This window comes from Hypanus sabinus, chromosome 6 (assembly GCF_030144855.1).
Source record: "Hypanus sabinus isolate sHypSab1 chromosome 6, sHypSab1.hap1, whole genome shotgun sequence".
NCBI lineage: Eukaryota > Metazoa > Chordata > Chondrichthyes > Myliobatiformes > Dasyatidae > Hypanus > Hypanus sabinus.
In genome coordinates this window covers 128,289,580-128,312,187 of record NC_082711.1, presented here as the reverse complement: position 1 = coordinate 128,312,187, position 22,608 = coordinate 128,289,580, and the positions used below count along the sequence as shown (strand labels likewise).

General features: G+C 44.0%; 1 protein-coding gene across 1 annotated transcript; it reads right to left on the bottom strand.

The window, feature by feature from the left end:
- Positions 1-3,940: 3,940 nt before the first annotated feature.
- Positions 3,941-22,351, bottom strand: c1qbp (complement component 1, q subcomponent binding protein). Its single transcript, XM_059972911.1, has 6 exons — positions 22,058-22,351; positions 14,574-14,724; positions 12,394-12,481; positions 7,107-7,202; positions 5,105-5,227; positions 3,941-4,360 (listed from the first exon to the last, which is right to left on the bottom strand). The coding sequence occupies exons 1-6, from the start codon at positions 22,287-22,289 to the stop codon at positions 4,214-4,216; spliced, it is 837 nt and encodes a 278-aa protein (XP_059828894.1). The 5' UTR covers positions 22,290-22,351; the 3' UTR covers positions 3,941-4,213.
- Between the last annotated feature and the right edge of the window lie 257 nt (positions 22,352-22,608).

Sequence of the window (22,608 nt, the reverse complement as noted above, 5' to 3'; positions counted from 1 at the left end):
CATATGTATATTTACCCCAAGTGGAAAGTTACTTTTTAAAATTCATCCCCTCCCCTCCCCATGTGGTTCAATAAAACAAGAATATAATACCAAGTTGGACCTCAAGGATGCAATAATAAGTTTTGTCTGTATTTGGGGATGGGACAAAATAACAGTTCATTGCTTCAGCCACATTTTTGGTGCCTATTTAAGTTGCCTTTGTTGAAAGGATTTGATTGACATACTTAAATGAACAGAATGAAAAGGAAACACGAGGAAATCTGCAGATTCTGGAAATTCAAACACACACAAAATGCTGGTGGGACACAGCAGGCCAGGCAGCATCTATAGGGAGAAGCGCTGTCGACGTTTCGGGCCGAGACCCTTCGTCAGGAATAACTGAAAGGAAAGGTAGTAAGAGATTTGAAAGTAGTGGGGGGAGGGGGAAATGCAAAATGATAGAAGACCGGAGGGAGTGGGATGAAGCTAAGAGCTGGAAAAGTGATTGGTGAAAGTGCTACAGAGCTGGAGAAGGGAAAGAATCATGGGACGGGAGGCCTCGGGAGAAAGAAAGGGTGGTGGAGGGAGCACCAGAGGGAGATGGAGAACAGGCATGGGTTAAGAAGGGGAGGAGGGGCATTAACGGAAGTTGGAGAAGTCAATGTTCATGCCATCAGGTTGGATGCTACCCAGCTGGTATATAAGGTGTTGTTCCTTCAACCTGAGTGTGGCTTCATCTTGATAGTAGAGGAGGCCATGGATAGACATATCAGAATGGGAATGGGACGTGGAATTAAAATGTGTGGCCACTGGGAGATCCTGCTTTTTCTGGCAGACCAAGCGTAGGTGTTCAGCAAAATGGTCTCCCAGTCTGTGTCAGGTCTCACCAATATATAAAAGGCCACACCAGGAGCATCGGATGCAGTATACCATGCCAGCCGACTCACAGGTGAAGGGTCTTGGCCTGAAACGTCGACAGTGCTTCTCCTTATAGATGCTGCCTGGCCTGCTGTATTCCACCAGCATTTTGTGCGTGTAGAATGAAAAGGAAAATACTCTTTGGTTTCCTCAAGGACCATCGTGATTTGTGAACCCTTTATAATAATGAATGCAGAGGCTGAGATTGTTTTTCAGTGATTTTTAAGAAAATCAAAGCAATATTCACAATTTATTTCTTGAACAAATCTGGCGGGCTATATGATCTGATCTTAAACAATATTAGACAAATTGGTCATTGATTTAAAATATCCTATATTAACAAGTTACGCGATTAAAGTGATGGGTAAGTTATTGGAGAAGATCCTGAGGCAGGATTTATGAGTATTTGGAGAGACATAATCTGATTAGGGATAGTCAACATGGCTTTGTCAAGGTCAGGTTGTGCCTTATGAGCCTGATTGAATTCTTTGAGGATGTAACAAAGCCCATTGATGAAGGAAGAGCATTTCATGAGGTTCCCTAGATGAGGCTCATTCAGAAAGTAATGAGGCATGGGATCCAAGGTGACTTTGTGGATCCAGAATTGGCTTGCCCACTGAAGTCAAAAAGTGGTTGTGAATGGTTCAAATTCTGCATGGAGGTTGGTGACCAGTGGTGGTCTGCAGGGATATGTTCTGGGACCCCTCCTCTGTGATTTTTATAAATGACCTAGATGATGAAGTAGAAGGGTGGGTTAGTAAGTTTGGTGATGACACAGAAGTTGGGGGTGTTGTGGATAGTCTGTGGAGTTGTCAGAGGTTACAACGGGACATCGATAGGATGCAGAACTAGGCTGAGAAGAGGCAGATGAGGTTCAAGTGTGAAGTGGTTCATTTCAGTACGTCAAACTTGAAGACAATATATTAATGGTATGACACCTAGCAGTGTGAAGGATCAGTGAGATCTTGGGACACTCAAAGCTGCTGCACAGGTTGATAGTGTTATTAAGGCAGGTGTTCATCAACTGTGGAATTGAATTCAAGAGTCGTGAGGTAATGTTAAAGCCATATAAGACCTTAGACCCCACTTGGGAATACTGTGTTCAGTTCTAGTCTCACTACAGGATGTGGATACTATAGAGAGGGTGCAAAGGAGATCCAGGCTGTTGCCTGGATTCTCAATGCCTTATGAGAATAGGTTGAGTGAACTTGGCCTTTTCTCCTTGGAATGAGAGGTGACCTGATAGAGGTGTATAAGATGATGAGTGATATTGATCATGTGGATAGTCAGAGGCTTTTTCCCTCTAGGGCTGAACTGGCTAACACAAGAGGGCATAGTTTTAAGGTGCTTGGAAGTTTGAGGTATGTTTTTCACAGTGGTGGGTGTGTGGAATGCACTGCCAGTGATGGTGGTAGAGGCAGATACAATAGGGTCTTTTAAGAGACTCTTGGATGGAGCTTAGAAAAATAGAGGGCTATGCAGTAGGGAAATTCTTGAGTTTTCAGAGTAGGTTACATGGTTGGCACAACATTGTGGGTCAAAGGGCTGTGGGTTTCTATGATACTCGCAGTACAAAAATGTTTAACCCTCTTAAAAACAGTAGAATGCTATCTGGCACATTTGGGACTTCAATGCTGAATTAACACATTTTCTGAACTATTGGATGTTATTAAAATCACAATTTTTTAAAATTAAGATACTATACAGTATCTTCATATATTTCTCAGTGAGCCAGGTGAATTTAATGAGAGCTTATGAGCCAGGAGCCCAAGATGAGTTGGAGGGCATGCAGTGAATGTTAGCTGGTGAGCCAGATGCCAAATCATCAGGATTTTCTAAAGGTTATCTGAGCAGTTTCTCGGTAAGTAATCTCTGTGGCATCAGGGCAAGCTGCAGAGCAAAATGAACTAATGCCAACTTCATTATTGTAATATTGCCATTTACTTTAATCTGAGACACTGCAACTCTAAAGTTAGTCAGCAAGCAGATGGTCTAATTTAGTTACATTGCCAAGGTGAGACCAATACTGCATGAATGCTGCATTGTTGATATGACACCCTTTAGATGCCAAGTTCGAAGTAAATTTATTGTCAAAATGTCATCATGTACAACTGAGATTCCTTTTGATGCAGGCATACTGTGCAAATACAAAAGAAAAATAAACAAGGAATAAATATTGAGAACATGAGATGAAGAGTCCTTGAAAGTGAGTCCACAGATTGTGGGAACAGTTCAGTGATGGGGCAAGTGAAGTTATCCTCTTGAACCAGTGGGGATAATTCATTCAATAAAGTAGAATTGTTGGCCTGCCTTTATGACAGACTAGTTCAATCATAAATACTCATGTTCTACAAATCACTTGTGATTTATCTGTGCAGTCTCAGTGAATTTCTCCCCATTCAGCAGTAGGTTGGCCAAAGATCAGAAAGAAGAACTGCAGCATATCGCAGCTGATCAACCATTGTTGTAATGCCATTCGATGGCCTTGGTCACCCTTCCTAATACTGTAATAAAGTTGTCTCAGGAAGGCACTCCCGAGAATCTTAACGTGAAAGCCTCATCACATGGAGGCATACAACTGCATCTTCATCAACCAGTTATTTACAGCAATCTCACATTTAAAAAAGATTATTCTTATTATTCTTTTCTTCCCCCCAAGTACATACGAGGGCCACTTTACAGCAACCAGTTAATCAATGAACTTGTCTTTGGAATGCTGGGGAATAGCCACCTGATCACAGAGCAAGCATGCATATTCCGCAGACATCTCTGGAAATCAGGTCCCTCCTGCTGACCAAGCATCACTTCTGCTAACTGCAACATGTTGTCCATAAGCCTCTCCTGCTAACCAAGCATCAGGATACACCACTGGCATAGCCAGCAATCACATCTGTGAAGAAACTGAATTGGATTATCTTGGTAAATGAAAACAGCATTTTGTGAAATAAAATGAATGACAATTTTATGCAATGCAATTTCATTTGGAGTTGAATACATGTTCTTTCCCCTTCTTCCATCTCACAAATGCACAGCATCACAAGAATTCAATTGGACATTTTTATTCAAGACATCTTTCCCAGTTACATCTTAATTTAGTTACAATATAAACAAGTTGCTAATGAGCCTGCTTTTTGGATAACATTCTCATAATCATTGTACAATTTAGACATTATTTCGGCTATTCCAGCATCTTTCACATAATTAAGCCAATTAAAGAGTGGGGTACCAGAAGATACCTTTGTACATAATCTATTGTAAAATAATTTAAACATTCAGACCATTATAAAATCAAAAAGCAGGGAGACAAAGGAAATGATCAGCACTTGATAAAACTATTTAGGTTTTCGAGAAACTTGATGTACTCCTGGTGTTCCAGCGCAGTGCTCAGCTCAACGAGTTCATCAGCAAACTTATTATCGATCCCACGGTCAGTAAGAAAGTCCATCAGATGGTCGTAGAGGGCCTAAGGGAGCAATTAGGGTCATTCAGTACAGTTAACAGTAACGGGTGAATACAACGGTTTCTGGAGAGGGTACAGAGACAAGCAGAGTAAAAGACTCTCAGACTACAGCAATATATTCGATCAGTTATGAAGTGGCAGAGAATTGGCAGATAGCTTAACCCAGGCAAATGTGAGGTGTTGCACTTCGGGAGACCAAGCTTAAAAAATACAGTTAGTGACAGGTTAAAGTAGTACAGAGGACCTTGGGGCTCATGTCCATGGTTCACTAAAAGTGGCTATGCAAGGGGGCATATGGCATTCACATAGGGGTGTTGAGTTTAAAAGTACAGATGTCATGCTGTATTTATACAAAACTTAAGTCAGTCAGCGCTTGGAAGGATGTGGAGAAGGTGCAGAAGAGGTTTACCAGGATGAGATTGTAGGAGCTACAAGATTAGGCAAAGCTGGATTGTCCTCCCTTCAGGGACTGACAGAAGCAATGTCTGTTTACCACAGGATCAGTCTCTGCATTGTTAACCAGAGGGTGAATGACAGAAGCAATGTTTGTTTACCATAGGATCAGTCTCTGCATTGTTAACCAGAGGGTGAGCTGTTCCATGGAATGAATCAGTGAACATGAAAATAGCAAGAGAAACTTAAGCAGACCAGATAATACATAACTGGATGGAAGATCTCATGCAAGAAAAAAGAAAAAAAAGAACTTGCCTTGGAGTTCCGAATTCACATTATAGGCAGACCACTTACCCAGTCTAGGGAATCTGTGTTAAGGGTATAGCTGGTATCTTTCCAATCATCCTCTCCAGTGGGCTGAAAACTGACTTCCCTGATGGCAAATATGTCACTCTCATCCTCTTCACCATGCCCAATCTGTTATTTTAAACACAAATAGTTGTCATGTTAATAACACAAGAAACTCAAAATGAGGGAGTGCACCCATGTAAATGGATTATATCCAAAGATTAAACACTACATCCAGGTGTTTCAAAACTGGCCCTGTTAAATAGAGTGAAATTATGCAGGTTTACCTCTAACACTAACTATTCTTTTTCCAAAAGATCTCCAACTATTTGTAGTCAATCTCACATTGAGGAAACATCACCACAAGTCCTGCCACAATATAATGGAGTCCACCAACACCACTGTGAGCTCAGAAATGAGTAGTAAATATGTTCACATCCATCTACTTGTTTCTTGGACATTCCTGTAATCACCATCTGCTACTGTACCTCCAACATACCCTATTTTTGTTACAAGTTTTATTTATGAATCTGGAATAATCATGACTTTTCTGCCCTCCATTTTTGGCACTGTTTATTTTTGTAATTTTAAGTCGGCATGGTACTGCTGCCACATTCAAATTTCATGTCATAAGTTAGTGGTAATAAATCTATTTCTGTAAAAGTCAAATGCTGGGAGAATTCAAGCAGCATCTGAGGAACGTAATAAGTTAAATGCTACAGATCAATAACACTTCCTCTTTATAAACCTTTCTGCATTTACCAAAACAACACACATTCCCACATCTTCCCCTACTCAGAAGGGTCCATGTTAGAAATACCAGCAGCACTGATGTGGTTATGCACAGCAGTAACCTGCCACTTTCTAAAATGAGACAGAAGATATAGGAGCAGAATTAGGTCATTTGGCACATCAAGTCCACCATTCCATCGTGTCAGATTTATTATTCCTCTCAACTCCATTCCCCTGCTCTCTCCATAACCTTCGACACCTTAATTAATCAAGAACCCATCAATCTCTGCTTTAAATATATTCAAAAGCTTAGCCTCCAAAGCCACCTATGGCAATGAATTCTTGATTTACCACCATCTGGCTAAAGAAATTCCTCATCTCTGTTACAAATGTATGTCCCTCAGAGGCTGTGCCCTCTGGTCTTAGATCCCATCCTCTCCCCATCCACTCGTTCAAGGCCTTTCAATATTCATTAAGTTTCAATGAAATCTCCCCTCATTCTTCTGAATTCCAGAGGGTACAGGCCCAATCAGTGATGAGTTTTTCAATCCCAGAATCATTTTCGTGAACCTCCTCTGAACCCTCTCCATCATCAGCACATCTTTCCTTTGATAACGGGCCCAAAACTGCTCACTATACTCCAAGGGCAGTCTGACCAAAGCCTTATAAGCCTCAGCATTACATCCTTGCTCCCATATTCTGGTCCACTCGAAATTAATGCTATCATTGCTTTCCTCACAGCTGACTCAACCTGCAAATTAACCTTTAGGGAATCTCATCTCACGTCACCTGTAGTCAACCTGAAACGTTCCCCTTTATTCCCAGTCAGCCAATCTGCCATCTATCCTGCTGTTCCTTAAGGGCATGGGCCCTCCTTGGGTTCAGGTGTAACCCGTCCCTTTTGTACAGGAAGAACTCCTCCTGTGATTCTATGATTACAGATCCCACCCATGTTCTACAAAGCTCAGCTCCATAGGATTACCCTTGCTCAACACTATTCCTGCTTCACTGAACACAGCCACTGCTTTGTAACTTTCTCTCATTTGAATCACATTCAATCTGGGACCTACTTTTACCTGTCTTCCTCATGCACACCACTTCTTCATGACACTGGGTCAAAGTGGCCAAGGGCACAGCCAATCAGTGGTGGAAAGAAAAGTGCTAAAGGAACATTGTTTGCTTTTAATTGTTTTTAAACGCTATGCATTGGGTTGAGCCTCTAATTGACATCTGGAACATTGTAGTTAATTGCAATGAATTTTGTATAAATACTCACCTCATCCTCAGGATAATGGCAGTCAAACACCAGGCTCTGGTTATTCGACAGTTTGGTCACTTCCACAACAAAGTTCGGAGTAGAGATAATTTCAGGCTGTGAATGAATTCAATTATTTATTAGATGCACAGCAGCGGTACTCCAATGGCATTCCAGATACAATTTTTTTTTGTTTTGTTAGAATGACTTCAGGCACATCGACCTCCCCAAATAGCACCAAATGATCCCACCCATTTGCAGCTATAAAATGAGACTCACCAGTTGAGCAATCCTTTTATTGATTATCCCAATTTATATCTCTCAAATTCCAAGTTTCATAAAATACAAATACAACCAAAAACTCTGCTTCCTTCACAAATAATGGATTTTTAAAGACAATTGGTGGCATGCTGCATTAAAAGATCGTGCACGACAGGATGACCAACAAGGCAGAGAGCGACATTGTAGAATTGATTAACAGGCTAAGTAGGGAAAAGAAAGGCGCAGACGATAGGGACTAGAGCAAGAGCTTCAGTTATTTACAAAAGAAAATCGCTTAATGGAGGTCAGTGTCCGGTGGTGTTGCACAGGGATCTGTTCTTGGACTCTTCCTCTTTGTGATTTTTATACATGACCTCGATGAAGAAGTAGAAGGGTGGGTTCGTAAGTTTGCAGATGACACAAAGGTTGGGGGTGTTGTGGATAGTCTAGAGGTTGTCAGAAGTTACAGTGGGACATCGATAGGATGCAGAACTGATTGAGAAGTGGCAGATGGAGTTCAGCCCAGAGAAGTGTGAAGTGGTTCATTTCAGAAGGTCAACCGTGGGATTGAGTTCAAGAGCTGTGAGGTAATGTTACAGCTATATACGTATGTGGATACTATACGTATACGTATATACGTATGTGGAGAGTGCAGAGGAGATTTACAAGGATGTTGCTTGGATTGGGGAGCATGCCTTATTGAGTGAACTCGGCCTTTTCTCCTTGGAGCAACAGAGGATGAGAGGTGACCTGATAGAGGTGTATAAGATAATGAGAGGCATTGATCATGTGGATAGTCAGAGGCCTTTTCCCAGGGCTGAAATGGTTAGCACGAGAGGGCACAGTTTTAAGGTGCTTGGAAGTAGGTACAGAGGAGATGTCAGGGGTAAGTTGTTTTTTTAATGCAGAGAGTGGTGAGTGCATGGAATGGGCTGCCAGAGATGGTGATAGAGGCAGATAAAATAGGGTCTTTTAGGAGACTTAGAAAAATAGACATGGAGCTTAGAAAAATAGCTGCTCCAAGGAGAAAAGGTCAAGTTCATTCAACCTATTCTCATAAGGCATGCTCCCCAATCCAAGCAACATCCTTGTAAATCTCCTCTGCACTCTCTATAGTATCCACATACTTCTTGTAATGAGATGACCAGAACTGAGCACATTATTCCAAGTGGGTTCTAACTAAGGTCTTATATAGCTGTAACATTACCTCACAGCTCTTGAACTCAATCCCACGGTTGACCTTCTGAAATGAACCACTTCACACTTCTCTGGGCTGAACTCCATCTGCCACTTCTCAATCAGTTCTGCATCCTGTCGATGTCCCACTGTAACTTCTGACAACCTCCAGACTATCCACAACACCCCCAACCTTTGTCCGCAAACTTACTAACCCACCCTTCAACTTCATCATCCAGGTCATTCATAAAAATCACAAAGAGGAGGGGTCCAAGAACAGATCCCTGTGCAACACCACGGTCACTGACCTCCATGCAGAATATGACCCACATACAACCACTCTTTGCCTTCCGTGGGCAAACCCACAAAGCAAGGTCTCCTTGGATCTCATACCTCCTTACTTTCTGAATGAGTCTTGCATGGGGAACCTTATCAAATGCCTTACAGAAATCCAGAAACACTACATCCACCGCTCAATATGCTTTGTTACGTCCTTAAAGAATTCAATCAGGCTCGTAAGACATGACCTGCCCTTGACAAAGTCATGATGACTATCCCTAATTGGATTGTGTCTCTCTAGATTCTCAGGAATGCTGCCTTTCAGGATCTTCAGCAACTTGATCACCACAGAAATAAGACTCACTAGTCTATCATTTCCTGGGTTATCTCTACTCCCTTTCTTGAACAAGGGAACAGCATTTGCAACCTTCCAATCCTCTGGTACTTCTCCCATCACCTACTAATGATGCAAAGATAATTGCCAGAGGCTTAACAATCTCCTCCCTTCTCACAGTAGCTTGGGATATATCCCAACCAGTCCCGATGACTTATCTAACTTAATACGTTTCAAAAGCTCCAGCACATCCTCTGTCTTAACGTCTATACACTCAAGCATTTTAGTCTACCGCAAGACATCCCCACATTTGCCAAGGTCATTTTCACTGTGAATACTCAAGCAAAGTATTCATTAATTACCTCCTCCCTCTCCATGCATGTTTCCACTCTCGCCCATGACTGGTGGTATTCTCACACGGCTCATCCTCTTGCTCTTCACATACTTGTAGAAACCCCAATTTTCCTTAATCCTGCTCGCCAAGGCCTTCTCATGGCCCCTTCTAATTCTCCTAATTTCATTCTTGAGTTCCTTCCTGGCACTTTTCTCAAACTCTACCAGTAACTAGTTTCTTGAACCTTTAGCTGGAGAGATTGCAGGGCATTAACAATGATCCTTCAAGAATCAATAGATTCTGGCACTGCACCAGAAAATTGCAAATTCCGCTATTTAAGAAGGGTGGGAAGCAGCAGAAAGGAAACTATAGACCTGTTAGCCTGACATCAGTGGTTGGGAAGTTGCTGGAGTTGATTGTTAGGGGTGAGATTACGGAGTACCTAGAGGCACATGACAAGATAGGCTAAAGCCAACATGGTTTCCTGAAAGGAAAATACTGCCTGACAAACCTACTGCAATTCTTTTGAAGAAATTACAAACAGGGTGGACAAAGGAGATGTAGTAGATGTAGTATACTTGGATTTCCAGAAGGTCTTTGACAAGGTGCCGCACATGAGGCTGCTTAGCGAGATAAGAGCCCGTGGAATTACAAGGGAGTTACTAGCATGGGTGGAGCTTTAGCAGGTCGGCAGAAAACAGAGAGTGGGAATAAGGGGATCCTATTCAGTCTGGCTGGCTGCCAATTACCAGTGGAGTTCCACAGGGGTTCGTGTTGGGACTGCTGCTTTTTACAATGTATGCCAATGATTTGGACTATGAGATTAATGGATTTGTGGCTAAATTTGCCTATGATACAAAGATAAATGGAAGAGTGGGTAGTGTTGAGAAAACAGAGAGATTTAGATAGTTTAGGGGAATGGGCAAAGAAGTGGCAAATAAAATACAACGTTGGAAAGTATATGGTCATGCACTTTGGCAGAAAAAATAAATGGCAGACTATTATTTAGATGGGGAGAGAATTCAAAATGCAGAGATGCAAAGGGACTTGGGAGTCCTTGTGCAGGATACCCTCAAGGTTAACCTCCAGGTTGAGTTGGTTGTGAGAAGGCGGCAAATGCCATGTTGGCATTCATTTTTAGAGGTACAGAATATAAAGAGCAGCACCATTCCAGAATCTCCTTCCCTATCTGCTCCTTGAAGTCTCTTACTATTTGGGGGGGGGGGCTATATAAAAAAAAACACCCAGTAGTGATTGACCCCTTCCTGTTCCTAACTTCCACCCACAGAGACTCCGTAGACAATCCCTCCATATCTACCTCCTTTTCTGCAGCTGTGACACTATCTCTGATCAACAGTGCCACACCCCCACATCTTTTGCCTCCCTCTGTCCTTTCTGAAACATTTAAAGCCCAGCACACACAGCAGCCATTCATGCCCAACTCATCCAAGACCCTGTAATGGCCACAACATCAGTTCCATGTATTGCTCCCCACGCTTAAGTTCATCCGCCTTGTATTAAAATAGACTCATCTCAAACCATCTGAGTGGTTCTTTGCTCTATCATCTGCCCATCCTTCCTCACAAACTCCCTACAAGCTGTCTCTACTTGTGCTCCAACCTCCCCATCCCCTGCCTCTTCACTTCAGTTTCCACCCCCCCTACAAATCTAGTTTAAACCCTCCCCAATATCATTAGCAAACATCTCTCCTATGAACACACACAAAATGCTGGTGGAACGCAGCAGGCCATGCAGTGTCTATAGGAAGAAGCACTGTCGACGTTTCGGGCCGAGACTCTTTGTCATTCCTGACGAAGGGTCTCGGCCCAAAACGTCGACAGTGCTTTTTCCTATAGATGCTGCCTGGCCTGCTGCGTTCAACCAGCATTTTGTGTGTGTTGCTTGAATTTCCAGCATCTGCAGATTTCCTCGTGTTTGATCTCTTCTATGATATCGGTTCCCCTTCAGTTCAGGAGCAACCCATCCCATTTGTACAGATCACCCCTTCCCCAGGAAAGATTCCACTGATCCTAGAACTTGAAACCCTGCCCACTGCACCATCTCCTCCGTCACTCATTCATCTGCGCTATCTTCCTGTTCTGACCTTCCCCAGCTCGTGGCATTGGCAGTGATCCTTAGATTACCACCTTGGAGGTCCTGCTCTTCAGCCTCCTTCCTAACTCCCTAAACTTACTGTGCAGAACCTCCACCCCTCTCCTGCCTATGTCATTGTTATCAACATATACCAGCTGCTCACCCTCCCCTTCTAGAATATTCTGCAATGCTCAGAGAGACCCTGGGACCCTAGCACCTGGGAGACAACACACTCTCCTGGTGTCTCTTTTGCTGCTGCAGGATCTCCTACGTCTCCCTAACTATTGAGCTGCAACGAGGACAGATCACATGAAAGGGTCTTGTGCATGAGTTTAAATGGATGGAGAAATACACAGGTATATGCGGCAAGTATATGACAAGGATATTTTATCCTTATTGCAATGTCTTTCCTGTAATGACAGGACATGGCAGTAAGAACACAAGCAAGAGCAATTTCTTGAGTACTGTCGCAATGCTAAGGATGCTGCGTCATGCTCGTGGGTCAGATGTATTTTAATATTAGAATCAATGGCTAATAAATTAGATGTGCAAGGTGACTTACGAACAAAGATTACTTGAACCATGATCCTACAAGATGGCAGAACAGACTTGACTAACCTTCCCATGCTCTACTACAACACAACTCCAAACTTGATGGCCAGTCAGTTACCAGGATCAACCACTTCACCTTGTACCAGCAACCTCTACTGTAGAAGATCCCACTGAATCATCACCCCACCTTCCATACTTCACAGCAGTTACAGAACTACTTCCCAGACCTATTCGGCAGAGATAGACTTACGGTGACAAAGAATAACCATTTGTCTCACCTCATTCTCAGCATCGTTCTGTTCTTCCTGTTGAGCCTTTTCCATCGTTGGTGGAATACTGTTGTTAACGTTAAAACTAACTGTGATCCTACAACAGGAAGACATGAAAAGTCACCATCCCCAGGAACAAGCTTTACTGCAGGAAACCTGCACTGCTTAGACTGTAATTGCTAATGTTAAACTAAATATGAGTTTTGAATTATTTGTAAGGTAATTTGAAAAACAGACAACTTTGACACCTACTGTTCCCACCCAAGTCTATGATCACTGGAAATAAAGATCAGATTTTTGTGTTAATTTCTAAACTTCATTATAGAACCGGAAAAGTTATAAGCCAAAAATTGTGACCTTCAATCCATCAGTGGCCTTCTGTTAGAGGATGGGACTTCACTGTAGATGGCAGAGAGAAGGTTCACCGGAATGTTGCCTTGGATGGAACATCTCAGCCGTCAGGATGGGCCTGACACACTGGGTGTGTTTTCTTTGAAGCAGAGAATCATGTGGAGAGAACCAAGCTACACTAAATTTTGCAGGGCATAGATAAGGTAGATAGTGAGGAACTTTTCCTTTGTGCAGAGATGCCTTTAAGCACGAGTTTAAATTAGAATTTTGAAGAAATGTGAGGAAGAACTTTTCAGGAATGCCATACCTGATTGGGTGGTGGAGGCAGTTACTCACAACACAGAAGGCAAAGCTCTGAAAATGGGATTATCAAAATGGGTACATGGTGGCTGGCACAGACAGTAGGCTTGTTTCCAGCCACACAATGGGTGCAAGAGTTATCCAGCCTAATCCCAGCTTTTAGCACGGGTCTGTAACCCCACAGGACACAGCTCTTCAAGTCCACAGGCAAGTATTTTAAATTGGGGATTCCTCTTTCAATCAACAAATTTCAGACACCGCAGTATGTGTGTGTGTGTCTCAGTCTGTCCGTGGGGGGGGGGGGGGGGAGGGGGAGAGAACTTGTTCTCAGAATGCTGGAGTTATATCAAGGGTTAGGGTTAGCCTTTGCCTTTATAGCCAATTTAGCCGGGCAATGGTGCTGCCACTTCAGCATTTTTTTCACTCCTAAATATAAAAGCCCCTCTACCAAGAAGCATTAACGAGATTGACCAGGGTCTCAGCAGTCCACGTGGCAGCATGGCTCTCTCATCTGAGATTGTCCAACTGAAACTCACAGCTACCTCATACATACTCAGAACCCCCCACACGGCCTTGCACCAACTCCAGTATGCTCACCCTGCCATATTTTTTAAAAACATCTCTTATCTTTGACTATAGCTTAATCTTGTTATAATGGTCATTTTACACTTTGCATTGGAACACGCTGCCTGGTGAGGTGGCAGAGGCAAACACATTGGAGGCTTTTAAGAGGTTTGGATCGGCACATGGATATAAGGAAGATGGAGGGATTAGTGTTTGGGTGGTTTTGATTTGCTTTCTAGCTGGTTCGGCACAACACCACAGGCTGAATGGCCTGTCCTGTGCTGTACTGTTCTACGTTTACAAAGAGAACAGTGAACCAATACACACACACCCAAGTGTCCTGTGATGTTACATCTCGAGTTTATCCCCACACTTTAAACGTCTATTGATGCTTATTACATTAACACGTTTATTTTAAATTCAAACGATACTACTTTCCCCTATTCACCAAAACAGTGAACCTTGTACCCAATGGCAGCCTCCTGTAGATCTGTACCTGGTGCTAAATATTGCACAAGTTAGAAAGTCTTGGGGCTGCACTGGAATTTGTACTGTCACTATTTACCGAGATTTATCAGCAGTGTTCAAAGAACAGTAGGAGTTCTTTACCAATCCAATTTCTTTGCCAACATCATTAAGACACATTATGATTATTGCACTTCTTACTGTCTGGTGGTAATATCCATTAAAAGAAAACATCCATTTGCTTTGAAATTCGTTCATTCTATCAATAAAATTAAAGAGTAAAGTGCTGTCAAATAATGACCCACTTTCAATCCTTTACAATCCAACACTCCCTCAGCAAGACTCAAACACTAGCTCAACCAGGTATTTATCTGACTAAGACTGGTATCGGCTTTATTGTTACAGTGGTTTTAAACAAAACCAGCACCATGCTCTGCAGAACAGCAAATGGAAAAAGGAAGGAACAGGCACAGGGGAACCAATACCGAATGAGTCAGCAGGGAATTTACCTTTCACCTTCAACTTTTTGTACAAGTTTTGCTTCTGTCCCATTCAATCTGATCTCCCAGCCTCCGGAGACTTTTGGCAGGGTGGAACTCTTCTGAATCTTTTTTTCCTCTTTGATTTCATCCATCAGGAATTCTGCAAATGCTTTGTCACCTGGAGAGCAAATGAAGAAGTTGCTGGCTGAAAACTGTTATTTAATGAGTAGCCATTCCACTTATAATTAATTCTAACCTAATTAAGCTACCTGGTGCACCTTTGTTGGAAACCACAGCGCCCTGGGAAACCCTGTGCTTTCTACGCGGACGAGACGAGGAGACTTCATACAGAACAGTGCCGGAATTGAACATCAAACACCGGAACACCCCGAGCCATAATAACGCTGCGTGCGCTAACCGCTACGATACATGCCATTTATTACCATGCACTACAATCATAAACATACACAAGTAAAAGAACTCTTAGATGCACTGCCCAGAAGTTGGACAAAGAGCTGAATTATGCCTGGCAGGCAGGCCAATCAATGTAGCAGAGAAGGTGGGGCAGCTAATTCACACCACCCCAATATCTCAGGTAGAATCCTGGTCTCTGCTGTTGTCTGGCACATCTCAATGTGACCACTGGGTGCTTCTTTCACCACTGGTTGGTTCATACTGTCACGTACCTCGTGACGGGTTACAGAACCAGCAGAAATGGAAAACACTTTGGAGTCTGGTATTGCTATTAACCAATAGTGTTTATTAGTAACTATGCAATATAGTAATAATAAATGCAGATCTATCAAACAGGTTAGCAATGATATATACGTACATAAGTGTGGAAATAGGAACAAAACTAGGCTCTTTCAAACCCAGGGGCGAATGGATTGCTCATGTGGTTCCATTGTTTAAAAAGGGTTCTAAGAGTAAACCTAGCAATTATAGGCCTGTCAGTTTGACGTCAGTGGTGGGTAAATTAATGTAAAGTATTCTTAGAGATGGTATATATAATTATCTGGATAGACAGGGTCTGATTAGGAACAGTGAACATGGATTTGCGTGTGAAAGGTCATGTTTGACAAATCTTATTGAATTTTTTGAAGAGGTTACGAGGAAAGTTGACAAGGGAGAGCAGTGGATGTTGTCTATATGGACTTCAGTAAGGCCTTTGAAAAGGTTCCACACGGAAGATTAGTTAGGAAGGTTCAATCGTTAGGTATTTATATTGAAGTAATAAAATGGATTCAACAATGGCTGGATGGGAGATGCCAGAGAGTAGTGGTGGATAACTGTTTGTCAGGTTGGAGGCCGGTGACTAGTGGTGTGCCTCAGGGATCTGTACTGGGACCAACGTTGTTTGTCATATACATTAATGATCTGGATGATGGGGTGGTAAATTGAATTAGATGATACTAAGGTAGGAGGCGTTGTGGATAATGAAGTAGGTTTTCAAAACTTGCAGAGATTTAGGCCAGTTAGAAGAGTGGGCTGAATGATGGCAGATGGAGTTTAATACTGATAAGTATGAGGTGCTACATTTTGGTAGGAATAATCCAAATAGCACATACATGGTAAATAGCAGGCATTGAAGAATGCTGTAGAACAGAGGGATCTAGGAATAATGGTGCATAGTTCCCTGAAGATGGAATCTCATGTGGATAGGTTGGTGAAGAAAGCTTTTGGCCTTTATAAATCAGAGCATTGAGTATAGGAGTTGGGATGTAATGTTAATATTGTACAAGGCATTGGTAAGGCCAAATTTGGAGTATTGTGTACAGTTCTGGTCACCGAATTACAAGGAAAGATATCAACAAAATAGAGAGAGTACAGAGAAGATTTACTAGAATGTTACCTGGGTTTCAGCACCTAAGTTACAGGGAAAGGTTGAACAAGTTAGGTCTTTATTCTTTGGAGTATAGAAGGTTGAGGGAGGACTTGATACAGGTATTTAAAATAATGAGGGGGATAGATCGAGTTGACGTGGATAGGCTTTTTCCATTGAGAGCAGGGGAGATTCAAACAATAGACAATAGGTGCAGAAGTAGACCATTCGGCCCTTCGAGCCTGCACCGCCATTTTGGTAGGAAATGATGATCATCTACTATCAATACCGGTTCCTGCCTTGTCCCCATATCCCTTGATTCCCCTATCCATAAGATTCCTATCTAGCTCCTTCTTGAAAGCATCCAGAGAATTGGCTTCCACTGCCTTCTGAGGCAGTGCATTCCAGACCCCCATAACTCTCTGGGAGAAGAAGTTTTTCCTTAACTCTGTCCTAAATGACCTACCCCTTATTCTCAAACCATGCCCTCTGGTACTGGACTCTCCCAGCATCTGGAACATATTTCCTGCCTCTATCTTGTCAAGATGACATGATTTGAGAGTTAGGGGGCAAAAATTTAAGGGTAACACGAGGGGGAATTTCTTTACTCAGAGAGTGGTAGCTGTGTGGAATGAGCTTCCAGTAGAAGTGGTAGAGGCAGGTTCGGTATTGTCATTTAAAGTAAAATTGGATAGGTACATGGACAGGAAAGGAATGGAGGGTTATGGGCTGAGTGCGGGCCAGTGGAACTAGACTAGAAGGGCCAAGATGGCCTGTTTCCGTAGGGAGAGAGGGAGAGAGGGAGAGAGGGAGAGAGGGAGAGAGGGAGAGAGGGAGAGAGGGAGAGAGGGAGAGAGGGAGAGAGGGAGAGAGGGAGAGAGGGAGAGAGGGAGAGAGGGAGAGAGGGAGAGAGGGAGAGAGGGAGAGAGGGAGAGAGGGAGAGAGGGAGAGAGGGAGAGAGGGAGAGAGGGAGAGAGGGAGAGAGGGAGAGAGGGAGAGAGGGAGAGAGGGAGAGAGGGAGAGAGGGAGAGAGGGAGAGAGGGAGAGAGGGAGAGAGGGAGAGAGGGAGAGAGGGAGAGAGGGAGAGAGGGAGAGAGGGAGAGAGGGAGAGAGGGAGAGAGGGAGAGAGGGAGAGAGGGAGAGAGGGAGAGAGGGAGAGAGGGAGAGAGGGAGAGAGGGAGAGAGGGAGAGAGGGAGAGAGGGAGAGAGGGAGAGAGGGAGAGAGGGAGAGAGGGAGAGAGGGAGAGAGGGAGAGAGGGAGAGAGGGAGAGAGGGAGAGAGGGAGAGAGGGAGAGAGGGAGGGAGGGAGGGAGGGAGGGAGGGAGGGAGGGAGGGAGGGAGGGAGGGAGAGAGGTGAGCTGTTGCCATCGATCTTCCCGTTGTCTTCCGAAATCCTGTTGAAGTCACTGACTGTGATCATAACACGTACGACCGTTCTTCAGTGATGGAATTATCACCCAGGTGAGGGTGGATGCACAAATAATTCCCCACCGGTCGCACCTTTTCACACTGATAGAGCCACTGATCAATTTCCCCGAATCGATCCTCCAAAAACCCCACCTGCCTGTGGGTGCAACAAAGCTGATTCAGTGTCCGTGTGAAGCCGTGTGTCTGTCCCTGTGTATCAGCGGACCTGGTATTCATCTCCACGTGTCCCGCCTCGCTCTGTAAGAACTTTTACAAGCAGGCAAGTGTCCTCGTGGAAAGGTAAACAAGCTTGTAGAGAAACCATAAGATCAATTTTTCGAGCAGTTTCTGTCTGTCTCTCTCTCTCTCTCTCTCTGTCCAAAAGCCAGTCTCTCATTCTCCCGACATTTTAAAGTGATAGTCCACAGAAAATATGAACCTTAGGGGTACATAACAATACACAAAACTGACACACTGGAATCTAAAGCAACAGTCTGCTGGAGGATCAGGCAGCATGGGGGGGGGGGGGGGGTGGTGGTTACTGAAGAAAAGGAATTGTCACCACTTTGGGTCAGAACTCAAACAGGGCCGCAATTCCTGGAAGAATCACGGAACTGATGGGTGCAAAATGTTATCAGAGATATAGGATGACAAAAGGCATTGGTTTGAGCCAACACTCGATGGACCGAAAGACTTCTTTATGTGTGATAAGGAAAAAGAGCAACTTTATCAATGAAGCTCATCAGACAAGGTCAGGATCAGGGAAAGACTATCCCACTTTCATCAGACTCTTGAACAGACCTCTCATACCCTACGTGAACTGCAGACCTCTCAATTTCTTCCTTCCTCATCCTTGTAATACAATCAGTGACCACTTTATCAGGACTGTTCATGGTCCTCTGCAGCAGAAGCCCACCCACTTCATGTGTGAATTCAGAAATGCTCGTCTGTACGCCACTGTTGTAACAAGTTACTACCACCTTCCTGTCAGATATGTTCTGACCAATCAGGGCATGCACAGCACCAGGCCATTCACCTCTACCCTCACTCATTAACCAAAGAGTTTTTGCCCGCAGAACTGCTGCTCACTGGACTTTTCTTTTAAAACATTCACACCACTCTCTGAAAACTCCAGAGACCATTGAGCATGAAAATCTTAGAAGTTCAGCAGTTTCCCAGATAATGAAGCCTGTCTGACATCAACTGTTATTCCATGGTCAGAATCACATTCTCCCCCACTCTAAAGTTTGGTCTGAACAGCTATCTTGTGACCATGTCACGTACTTTTATGCAGTGAGTTGCTGCCAAATGATTAGATACTTGCGATCTACATTTTAGCCTAAGTAGACATAGAATGAGAGGAGACATGATAGGAGTGTTCAAAATCATTGAGGTGGATGCCAGCTGCTACTTCAAGGACATGGGGCCAGAGGTGGAGACTGGTTAAAGGGAGGTTTCAGACTAACATCAGGAAGCATTTCTTCACACAGCAAGTTGTGGACACATGGAACAAACTAGTTGTGCAATTGAGAATAGTACTTTGGAGATTTTCAAATCTAAAATCAATAGTGATCTCTTTGGCAAGCTTTGTTGGGCTGAATGGCCTGTTCTTGTCAAAATCTTTCAAAAGTTCTAAAGAAAGGGACCTCGAGGTAAAGGAACCATTAGGAGGTAGTGACCATAACATGATATGTTTTAACCTACAATTTGAGAAGGAGAAGGGAAAATTGGATGTGTCAGTAAACAGTTGAACAAAGGGAACTATGGAGCTATGAGGGAGGAACTGGCCAAAGTTCAATGGAACAATACCCCAGCAGGGAAGACAGTGGAACAAAAATGGCAGTTATTTCTGGGAATAATGCAGAAGTTGCAGGATCGGTTCATTCCAAAGAGGAAGAAAGATCCTATGGAGAGTAAGGGGCGGCCGTGGCTGACGAGGGAAGTAAAGGCCAAAATAAAAATAAAAGAGAAGTATAACAGAGCAAAGATGAGCAGGAAACCAGAGGACTGGGAAGCTTTTAAAGAGCAACAGAAGATAACAAAAAAGGCAATACGCCAAGAAAAAATGAGGTACAAAGGTAAACTAGCCAAGAATATAAAGGAGGATAGTAAAAGCTTCTTTAGGTATGTGAATAGCAAAATAAATAGTTAAGACCAAAATTGGGCCATTGTAGACAGAAACGGGTGAATTTATTATGGGGAACAAGGAAATGGCAGATGAGTTGAACAGGTACTTGGGATCTGTCTTCACTAGGGAAGACACAAACAATCTCCCAGATGCAATAGTGGCCAAAGGGACTAGGATAAAGGTTGAACTGAAGGAAATTTATATTAGGCAAGAAACGGTGTTGGATAGACTGTTCAGTCTGAAGGCTGATAAGTCCCTGGGACCTGATGTTCTGCATCCCAGGGTAGTTAGAGAGGTGGCTCTAGAAATCGTGGACGCATTGGTAATCATTTTCCAATGTTCTATAGATTCAAGAACAGTTCCTGCTGATTGGAGGGTGGCTAATGTTGTCCCACTTTTCAAGAAAGGAGGGAGAGAAAAATAGGCCAGTTAGCCTGACGTGGTGGGAAAGATGCTGGAGTCAATTATAAAAGAGAAAATTATGACACATTTGGATAGCAGTAGAAGGATCAGTCCGAGTCAGCATGGATTTATGAAGGGAAAATCATGCTTGACTAATTTTCTGGAGTTTTTTGAGGATGTAACTATGAAAATGGACAAGGGAGAGCCAGTGGATGTAGTGTACCTGGACTTCCAGAAAGCTTTTGATAAAGCCTCACATAGGAGATTAGTGAGCAAAATTAGGGCACATGGTATTGGGGGCAGAGTACTGACATGGATTGAAAATTGGCTGGCTGACAGGAAACAAAGAGTAGTGATTAACGGGTCCCTTTCGGAATGGCAGGCTGTGACCAGTGGGGTACCGCAAGGTTCGGTGCTGGGACCGCAGCTGTTTACAATATACATTAATGATTTAGATGAAGGGATTAAAAGTAACATTAGCAAATTTGCCGAAGACATAAAGAAATGTTAGGAGGATGTTTTGAGAATGCAGGGTGACTTGGACAGGTTGGGTGAGTGGGCAAATGTATGGCAGATGCAGTTTAATGTGGATAAATGTGAGGTTATCCACTTGGTGGCAAGAACAGGAAGGCAGATTACTATCTAAATGGAGTCAAGTTGGGAAAAGGGGAAGTACGAGATCTAGGTGTTCTTGTACATCAGTCAATGAAAGCAAGCATGCAGGTACAGCAGGCAGTAAAGAAAGCTAATGGCATGCTGGCCTTTATAACAAGAGGAATTGAATATAGGAGTAAAGAAGTCCTTCTGCAGCTGTACAGGGCCCTGGTGAGACCCCACCTAGAGTATTGTGTGCAGTTTTGGTCTCCAAATTTGAGGAAGGACATTCTTGCTATTGAGGGAGTGCAGCATACGTTCACAAGGTTAATTCCCGGAATGGCGGATTGTCATATGTTGAAAGATTGGAGCCAATGGGCTTGTATACACTGGAATTTAGAAGGATGAGAGGGGATCTGATTGAAACATATAAGATTATTAAGGGATTGGACACACTGGAGGCAGGAAGCATGTTCCCACTGATGGGTGAGTCCAGAACTAGAGGCCACAATTTAAGAATAAAGGGTAGGCCATTTAGAACAGAGCGGAAAAACCTTTTCACCCAGAGAGTGGTGGCTAAGTGGAATGCTCTGCCCCAGAAGGCAGTGGAGGCCAAGTCTCTGGATGCATTCAAGAGAGAGTTAGATAGAGCTCTTATAGATAGCGGGGTCAAGGGATATGGGGAGAGGGCAGGAACGGGGTACTGATTGTGTATGATCAGCCATGATCACAGTGATTGGCGGTGCTGGCTAGAAGGGCCGAATGGCATACTCCTGCACCTACTGCCTATTGAAAGAGGTACACCTAATAAAGTGCCACTGAGTGTATTGGTCTCTTAACTGCATTTTTAAACTATCTCGGTGTACCTAAGTGACGATCTGACTGCATGGCAAAAGCTCCTTTCACTTTCAGAATACACATGGCAATTCCACCAGAGAAATTACAACAAATTGAGCTCTGCACAGTTCCACCTCTGCTGGAATTGAGTGGAGGAGTCCCACCACGGATGCGGCCTGCCCTCCCGTCCCAGATTATTTCAGATCAAGGGGGTGGAGATGGCAAGGTGCCGGTTCCCGGTCACCCCTCGGCGTGTGGGCCACTTCCTCCCCACTCTAGCTGTGTGTTGGAACCCCACTTAACTGAAATATGACCCCTTACCTTCGGTGTGCAGACCCCCGCAGCCGCAGGACGCGCCGTTGAGGGGCCGCCCGGACCCCAGCACACCACGTCTCAGGTCGGAACTGCAGAGCAGCCACATGGAGCGGGCGAGACCGTGGGCCCCGGGGCTGACGCCGGCATGCCGCAGGAGAAAGAGGTGCTGCGCCGGCGGAGCAGTCCGGGAGCCGAGCCGGGCGGCGGAACCCAAAACCCGGCCAAACACCTTCAGCATGGCGATTCGACCTCTCAGCACACGCGCGGACGCGTAACCCGGCACCGGAACCTGTACAAACCTGACCGCTGCCAAATCAACCAATCGTCCTGGGGACGAGCCATTTGCGAGCGCACGGAGGAGGGACAAAAAGTAACACACCAATCAGAACACGGGAAGTGAGATCAGGGTGGTCAACAGCGCCAATCGGAAGGCGGGTATGTTCTGACCAATCAGAGAACGGATAGTGCGGTAGACAGCACCAATTGGAAGGCGGATATGTTCTGACGAATCAAAGTCTCGCCTGAAACATTATTCGGCTAGACGCCGTCGGCGCGGC

Coding starts and splice junctions, on each gene's coding strand:
- c1qbp (XM_059972911.1), bottom strand. CDS start 22,289: ATGCTGAAGGTGTTTGGCCGGGTTTTGGGTTCCGCCGCCCGGCTCGGC. Junction 12,482..14,573: donor CAAAAAGTTGAAGGTGAAAG/GTAAATTCCCTG, acceptor TTCCTGTTGTAG/GATCACAGTTAGTTTTAACG. Junction 5,228..7,106: donor GCCATTATCCTGAGGATGAG/GTGAGTATTTAT, acceptor TTAAAATAACAG/ATTGGGCATGGTGAAGAGGA.